The sequence below is a fragment of the Chiloscyllium plagiosum genome, chromosome 7 (genome assembly GCF_004010195.1).
Source record: "Chiloscyllium plagiosum isolate BGI_BamShark_2017 chromosome 7, ASM401019v2, whole genome shotgun sequence".
Lineage (NCBI taxonomy): Eukaryota > Metazoa > Chordata > Chondrichthyes > Orectolobiformes > Hemiscylliidae > Chiloscyllium > Chiloscyllium plagiosum.
In genome coordinates, this window is record NC_057716.1 from 14828427 (window position 1) to 14837526 (window position 9100).

Genomic DNA, 9100 nt, shown 5'->3' on the forward strand with positions numbered 1-9100 from the left:
ACAGGGAGCAGTAAGGTGAAATCTACACTTGGAGCTCGCCTCCATTTTGCCTGAAAATAATGGGAAGGCTTGGGAATACTGGGATAGAGGGGAAGGCTGGGGAATACTGGGATAGAGGGGAAGGCTGCTCATAGAAAATAAACTTTGTATTGTGCGGCCTATTTTATTACACATCCTGCAAGGTAGCTGCTTCTCCTTTCATCAAGTTTCTTTCATAAGAAATTCAGCCACTCAATAAATAGGGCTACTCCTATTCTCCTATACTCACAGCAACAACCATCAATACTAATAGCAATCTGCTGTCACGTGCTGCTTGACATCCTGGTGCTTCAATGGCATCAACATAATTTGCATATTCACAAAATGCTATCGCAGCAGCTCATATTTGAAATGTAACCTTGGATACCCAGTGCGTTAGAAGTGCTTATCTGGAAGACCAATAATTTACTGAAATACATGACCCTGCACAATCCAGTGAGGTCAGTCCAATTGTACACAGTCCATATGTGTTAATATACAATACCAGACAGAGCAAAAGTACCTCTATCAAATCTGAATACCCACTCTGAGCCGTATCATTATACAGCGATATTGCATGCAGGGAAAGTATCTCTTCAGGTGTAAGATAACAGAAGACGAAAAGTGCACTCTCTGAAGCTAGCAACTCAAGCATCAGCCAAAGTCAGGGAATTAGCAGCTTACCAGCCTTCCAAATTGCAGAGATAAAAGTAAGAAGTCTAAATCACATGAAGCCTTTGCACAGAATCTAGAGTGCAGGATAACCTTGCTAATATAATGACTTCTTGCTGAAATTTACTCACCTGATGCTTCACTAATGGGACAAGATCTTCTGGAACATTACCGAGTGGGTAAGCACGTCCAGCAAGGCAGCAGCTGCAAATGGAAAATAACATCAATTATTCTAGAGCTGTTTAGGAAACATTGAAACTGGTTTTCAAAACGAAAAGCTAGCACCAAAATAGTACAAATTTATTATCATTAATGAAACATCAATTGAGTTAAAAAGTCAGCAGCCATAATCTACTAATAAAATCAATAAAATACAACTGGCTCTTTGAAGTCTATCATTAAAGTGACTTTCTACTTTGCGTCTGCATTGGTTTCCTCCAGATGGTCCGGTTTCCTCCCATAGTCCAAAGATATGCAGGTTTAGGTTGATTGGACAATACAGCATAGCCCATAGTGTCCGGGGATGTGTAGGTTAGATGGATTAGACATGAGAAATGCAGGACTACAGAGATAGCATAAGGGGTTGGTCTAGGTGGGGTGCTCTTTGGAGGGTCAGTATGGACTCCATGCGCCAACTGGCCTGCTTCCACATTGTAGGGATTCTATGATTAAGATGTCCTGCATTTCCATGGAAATGGAAATTAATCTCACCATAAGCAAGAGTGAAATCATTGCAGCATTAAAAACATTTTCTTTTCATTTTCTTGCGGACTTCTATTTACCAATGCTCGAGTAGGGAGAAATGACAATTTAGCTGACAGTCTGTTGGGAGTAGATTTAGAGTGGTGAGTAGAGAGTGGAAAGTAGCCACGTGGAGCCTTGTCATTGTATTCCCAAATATTTCACCTCAATAGCTGGTTGAAGAAGCTGAGATACTCAGAACACCGAATCTAAATAAATATCTGAATACATTCTTCCGGATTCAACTTTGTACATGTTACTCAGCTTTAATTAACAAAATACTTTAACTGATTGAATTCTGTGAGGCACCTGAGGAAGATTATGGAAGCCAATGATTCAACGTTTCCATGAATAAAAGAACACAACTTCAAAGATTATTATATAATTGGATTCGAATTCATGATTGCAAATAGCAAATTCTGAGGATTTCCAAAGGTTCAGAATATAATATCATGCTTATTTTACTACTTTAAGATTATTAGTCATAGTACATCAGTATAGGGAATAAAGAAAATCAATAAAGCTTCATGTTTGTTATAAATTCTTTCCTTGCTTGAGATTTTGACCCTACTCTCCAGTCCACAGTTAATAAAAGTAATCATGCTGTACTGAAATCATAGCAAACACTAATTCTGGGAAGATGCAAGGAACCTTTGCTTTTCAACATCTAGACAAAGAATATTGTTGGATGAAATGATGCTTAGTTAGCTAAAACGTTTAGAAACTGAGTCATCTTATTCATATAGCCAAATGTATAAAACAAAGCTTACCTTATGTATACCAGTATTTTATTACCCATGACAACTTGCTCATCTGTAAACATCAAAACATGATATGATTACTTCATTCATAAAACATTAACCCATTCCAATTCTGGATTCTGTCAACTCAAATGTTTTGGTGTATTGAATTTAGTGACAGGATATTAGGAAAGGCTTTATACTTAACCAAATGGAACATGAACCACCAGTCAGGAAGGATGTATTGTTTACCAATCATCTCCCACTTGCCGTAACATGTAACTCTATGTTGCAGCAGGTAATGCAAAACAAAGATCAAGCATACCAGGTGTGACGATGTTGCCTCCATGACAAAGTTATTCTGTCCTTGGTTTTTTGAGAGGAGTCGTAAATGCAAAGGTTCCGATGTGTCTAATTTGTATGGGGTTGAGGGCCAATTTAGTTAAAGCTAACAGATACTGCCTCAGGCAAAAGGCTTTTGAGTTTTTAAAAACACTTGTACAATGAAAGGGGAGTGGCCAGTTCTCTCAGTTCAGCATATCGCTGGTTTGTTTTAGAACAAAGAACAAAAGAAAATTTACAGCCCAGGAACAGGCCCTTCGGCCCTCCAAGTCTGAGCCGGTCCAAATTCATTGTCTAAACCTATTGCCCAATTTCTAAGGATCTGCATCCCTCTGGTCCCCACCTATTCATGCATCTGTCCAGATGCACCTTAAATGAATCTACTATGTCTGCTGGCAACGCATTCCAGGCACCCACCACCCTCTGTGTAAAGTACTTTCTGCATACATCCCCCTTAAGCTTTTCTCCTCTCACCTTGAATGTATGAGCTCTTATAACTGAATCCCTCATTCTGGGAAAAAACTGATCTCTATCCACCCTGTCTATACCCTTCATGATTTTGTAGACATCTTTGACATTCCTCTATGCTATCTGTTACTCCACCAAACTTCGTGTCATCTGCAAACTTAATGATCAGACCAACAGTGCCCTCTTCCAAAGCATTTATGTATATCACAAAGAACAGTGGCTATATGAATAAGATGACTCAATTTCTAAACGTTTTAGCTAACTGAGCATCATTTCATCCAACAATATTCTTTGTCCAGATCTCCTTTTTTCTAATGAAAACAATCCTCACCCAGTCAACCTCTCTTTATAGCCAGCACCTTCCATACCAGGCAACATCCTTCTCTGCACCCTCTCCAAAGCATCCACATCCTTTTGGTAATGTGGTGACCAGAACTGTACACAGTATTCTAAATGCAGCCGAACCAAAGTCTTGAACAATTTTAACATGACCTGCCAGCTCTTATACTCAATACCCCGTCAGGTGAAAGCAAGCATACCATATGGCTTCTTGACCACTCTATCTGCCTGTGCAGCCACCTTCAGGGTACAATGAACCTGAAATCCCAGAACTCTCTGCTTATCAACTTTTCCCAAGACTCTTCCGTTTACAATATAGTTTGCTCTAGAGTTAGACCTTCCAAAATACATCACCTCACATTTGCTCGGATTGAACTCCATCTGCCAATTCTCCGCCCAACTCTCCAGTTTATCTATATTCTTCTGTATTCTTTGACAGTCCCCTATGCTATCTGTTACTCCACCAAACTTTGTGTCATCTGCAAACTTAATGATCAGACCAACAGTGCCCTCTTCCAGATCATTTATGTATATCACAAAGAACAGTGGCCCCAGCACCGGAACACCACCGGTCACCTTTCTCCATTTCAAGAAACTCTGTTCAACTATTACTGTCTGCCTCCTGCCTGGAATGTCCTTACTACGCTTCTTAAACAGGGGGACATTACCAACTCTCCGGCACTTCACCTGTGTTTACAGATGATGTGTTTTGTTTGCAGTTGCTGATCAAAGTTTAGCCGGTAACCCAGAGAACCAGCTGGACCCAAAGAAATAGCTCCATGCTGATCCTCTCACACACACACCTCTGCTGTAAGAACCTGTGCATGAATTTACCATTTTTGGCAAAGGGGTGGTTATGGGGATGTTGCTAGTATTTGGAACAGCATCATTAAGTTGCAAAAGAATCACTTGGGTTTTCAGATGTTATTCTATATTCTGTTCTGTTTTGTTCGTGTATAAACAAACTCTGTTTTGTTTTACACGGAGTAGTTTGGCCAGCTGCATCACTCATGGAACATAAATTTTTGACCTGCTTAAAACAACTGAAAAAGTTAGGGTCTGGGCTACCTCCTTGAAATGTTTTTTTTTGGGGGGGGGGGGGGGTCTGGCCTGGTTCATAACACCAGGGTCAGGAGATTTATCTGACCTCTGTCATTTATGGTGATTGATGAACAGGAAAATAATGGGAAAGCACAATTAAACAAAAATAGTACTAGGTTCAGTAGCTCGAAACTATAACTGTTCAAAGGCTGAAGTGACAGTATAGCTCAAAAGGAATAACACTTCAGCAAGGGGATTACTGCAAAACTTGAGCATTTGCAATTCAAAGTGCATTATATCAGAGGTCGATTGCATTGTGAAAGTGTCCAGTAATATCAGTTTTGCAAATAACACTGTTGGATTCATCTTTTTATAAAGCAAATATGATACTCAACCAAATTCAGTGAAAAGTTTAGATTTCAGGATACATCATGATCCACTGGCATCTTTCTGATAGAATGATGAACCTTCTCAGGTAAGCACAAATGCTTCCAGGGTGTATAGAGTCATAGCCATAGAGATGTACAGCACGGAAACAGACCAACACGTCCACGCTGATCAGATATCCTAATCTAATCTGGTCCCATTTGCCAGCAATTGGCCCATATCCTTCTAAACCCTTCCTATTCACATACCCATCCAGATGCCTTTAAAATGCTGCAATTATACTAGCCTCCACCATTTCCACTGGCAGCTCATTCAATATATACGCACCACCCACTACGTGATAAAGTTGCCCCTTACGTCCCTTTTAAATCTTTCCCCTCTCATCCTAAATCTATGCGCTCTAGTTCTGGACTGTCCCATTCCAGGAAAAGACTTTGTCTATTTACCCTATCCATGCCCCTCATAATTTTGTAAACCTCTAAGGTCACCCCGCAGCCTCCAAAGCTCCAGGGAAAACAGGTCCAGCCTGTCCAGCCTCTCCCTATAGCTCAAATCCTCCAACCCTGGCAACATCCTTGTAAATCTTTTCTGAACCCTTTCAAATTTCACAACGTCCTTCCAATAGAAAGGAGACCAAAATTGCACGCAATATTCCAACAGTGGCCTCACCAATGTCCTGTACAGCCACAACATGACCTCCCAACTCCTGTACTCAATACTCTGACCAATAAAGGAAAGCATACCAAACGCCTTCTTCACTATCCTGTCTACCTGTGACTCCACTTTCGAGGAACTATGAACCTGCACTCCAAGGTCTCTTTCTTCAGCAACATACTGCAGGACCTTATCATTAAGTGTATAAGTCCTGCTAAGATTATTTCAAATAGTAGGGGGAGATGCTCCAGTTTGCTGGACAATATCAGGATTTATAATATGGTGTCTGATTGCAGGGGTGCATACAAATTCTATGCTAACCATGAAATAGAAATCCAACAAATAAATAAATGTGAAAAATAAAGGGACCAAAATCTAAATAGATTGCTGTTTAAACAACCAAGCGGGCGGCACGGTGGCACAGTGGTAAGCAATGCTGCCTCGCAGTGCCAGAGACCCGGGTTCAAATCCCACCTCGGGCAACTGTCTGTGTGGAGTTTGCACATTCTCCCCGTGTCTGTGTGGGTTCCCTCCGGGTGCTCCGGTTTCCTCCCACAGTCCAAAGATGTGCAGGTTAGGTGAATTGGCCGTGCTAAATTGCCTGTAGTGTTAGGTGAAGGGGTAAATGTAGGGGAATGGGTCTGGGTGGGTTGCACTTCGGCGGGTCGGTGTGGACTTGTTAGGCCGAAGGACCGGTTTCCACACTGTAAGTAATCTAAAATTCCATGAACCAGAGGCCGCCTTTACTGCTAAGCCTTTTTTTAGAGCCACTGATGGTCAAAGTAAAATTTTCAGAAATGGAATAACGAACAGCTACAAGAAAAATCTGTGCATTCCACATTAAATGGTGCACCTACTTGGTTTCTTTTAATATTGAAATTGCAAATTAATAAGTTAAGAAATGCATACTGGCAGATGTAAAACCATGGGTCACAAATTTACATAACTTAATGTTGGCAGCACTATATAGGCTTAATGTATGCTGAATGACATTTTAGTAGAAAGTAGAGGTAGTAGTTAAAAAGGAACAAGGTGAGGGTTTAGGGAAACCTGCATTGTATTTATAAATTAGAAATAAACAATTTAGCATTGTAGAGGATGCAAATTTGAAACACATGATCATTTTAATTACGAATTAAAAGAGTACCACTGAAGGAATGCAAGTGTAATTCCTTGAGATGAATTTCAAAATAATGATGTTCTTTACCAGGTAAACCTAGTGAGACTGCTCAGGGATCATGTAGGGCCTGAAATGTAGAAGCTGGGAGATGCTTATTGACTGATTAGCTGTAGGAGAATACTGCAGCAGCAAAACGTCAAATAAACGGACAAGAAGTTATCATTAGGGTTTATCAAATCCATTACAGTGGTAAAGCCCACTGCATTTTTATTTTTCTGTATTTTCAGCCAGTCGTCTGACAATCAATTTTAGTGTGATTTACATAGCTGTTTTTTCTGCAGCAATGGGGTGTATACGATTGGAGCTCTGGCAGCACTAAGCAGCTGAATGGTCTGTGGACTAGTGACCACTCATTAATGAATAAGACCTTCTGCCTGCCAACTACTGCCTGTCAATCTTTGAGGAACATCTTTGCTCTGCATGTAAAAAGCCTGAAAATAGTCAGTTTTGTTTTCCCTTAACGGTGATTGTAATCTGTGGGTCTTAACCACTAACACAGAGACTTTACAAGTGTGAACCAGCCCTCTGTACCTTCGACAAATATGTGAAAATATCTGGACAAGGAGAATCAAGAAGCAGCACATCCTTACCAGCTGAAAGGACCATCTCAATTAAACCTCTACTACCTTCCTTGTCTTTCCCACTGCCAGAACAGCGATATTATTTTCTTATTTGTATGCAATGTATTCAGGAGGAGTTTAGAAGAGCGATAGAGTTTTCACTGGTAACGTGATTGACATAATTGTTCATCTGTAGCTCAAATCTATTAATTTGTAATAAATAGTAATCATTGTTAAATGCAGAAACGTGGTTTGTGTTTTCTGTCAACCTCTGTCTAAAACACAGGTAAATTGGATAATTCTGCATACCTTTATGTGATTTAACTTTTGTGATGGTTCTAGGAATAGTAGGGCATGATTTCCAATTCACTCCCCAATGAGGCGTACCACAGCACTGTGTGTGTACCTACATACCTACAGCACATAGAATGCAGGGCTTTAAGATGGCAGTTCAGCATCACTACCTTTTGAAATGGCATTAAAGACAGATAATAAATGCTGGCCTAATCATGGTTATTGTTTCCCACGAATGAATTGATAATGTGATTAAATGAGAAAGAAGCACAGGCAATGTTGGAGGTATGAGATGGAAATAGCACAGTATTCCAGATGAATAAGTGAAATGAAGTCAAAAAGTGTTATCCATCAGACATCTAGTACCTTGGCTACACAAACTGAAGACAAACAGGATTTCAAAGTGAAATTCCAATTGGGATGGTATTGATAAAAGTCAAAAAGCAAGTTCAAACAGTCATAAAGTTTTAGAAAATGCAGGAAATTTCCTTTATAAACAGAGACCTCAAACACAAACTGAAGTTTTACATAATATGACAGAGTGCAACAGAAGACAGAGTACTTTAGAAACAGGAATCTGCTGTCCTCCTACAACTGAAATATAATTTAACATTCCCTGCACAAATGAAAAGAGTGATTCAGTCCTGTCACATTCAACTGTTGAAGTAGTTGTAAGCAGCAAACAGTAAGAGACACTGGGTCAGTTAGGTCTATACTCACCAGAGTTTAGAAGAATGAGGAAGCATCTCATAGAAACCTATAAAATTCTACCAGGCTAGACAGGGTAACCCTAGGAAAGATGCTCCTGATGACTGGGGAGCCCAGAACCAAGGGTCACAGTCTGACCCTTGTCCCCCTGTTCAAGAAGGGGAGTAGAGACAACCCTGGTAATTAGAGACCAGTGAGCCTTACTTCAGTTATTGGTAAAGTGTTGGAAAAGATTATAAGAGATAGAATTTATAATCATCGAGAAAAGAATAATTTGATTAGGGATAATCAGCACGGCTTTGTGAAGGGTAGGTCATGCCTCACAAACCTTATTGAGTTCTTTGAGAAGGTGACTAAACAGGTAGATGAGAGTAAACTGGTTGATGTGGTGTATATGGATTTCAGCAAGGCTTTCGATAAGGTTCCCCACAGTAGGCTATTGTACAAAATGGGGAGGAATGAGATTGTGGGAGATATAGCAGTTTGGATCAGTAATTGGCTTGCTGAAATAAAACAGAGGGTGGTGGTTGATGGGAAATGTTCATCCTGGTGTCCAGTTACCAGTGGTGTACCTCCAGGTCGGTGTTGGGTCCACTGCCTGTTCATCATTTTTGTAAACGACCTGGATGAGGGCGTAGAAGGGTGGGTTCGTAAATTTGCAGATGTCACTAAGGTCGGTGGAGTTGTGGATAGTGACGAAGGATATTGTAGGTTACAGAGAGACATAGATAAGCTGCAGAACTGGGCTGAGAGGTGGCAAATGGAGTTTAATGCGGACAAGTGTGAGGTGATTCACTTTGGTCGAAGTAAACGGAATGCAAAGTACTGGGCTAATGGTAAGATTCTTGGTAGTGTAGATGAGCAGAGAGATCTCGGTGTCCAGATCCTTGAAGTTGCCACCCAGGTTGACAGGGTTGTTAAGAAGGCATACAGTGTTTTAGTTTTTATTAATAGGG

General features: G+C 40.5%; 1 protein-coding gene across 6 annotated transcripts in view; it reads right to left on the bottom strand.

Annotated features, from left to right (window-relative positions):
• vps8 (VPS8 subunit of CORVET complex) overlaps positions 1–9100 on the bottom strand; it is a 555322-nt gene that overhangs the window by 408790 nt on the left and 137432 nt on the right. For all 6 annotated transcript variants that reach the window (XM_043693080.1, XM_043693078.1, XM_043693079.1 and 3 more), the window contains 2 exons: positions 2202–2244; positions 822–894 (listed from right to left, as the gene is read on the bottom strand). In XM_043693080.1, coding sequence (XP_043549015.1) covers positions 822–894; positions 2202–2244 — 116 coding nt within the window. The remainder of the gene's footprint in view (positions 1–821; positions 895–2201; positions 2245–9100) is intronic.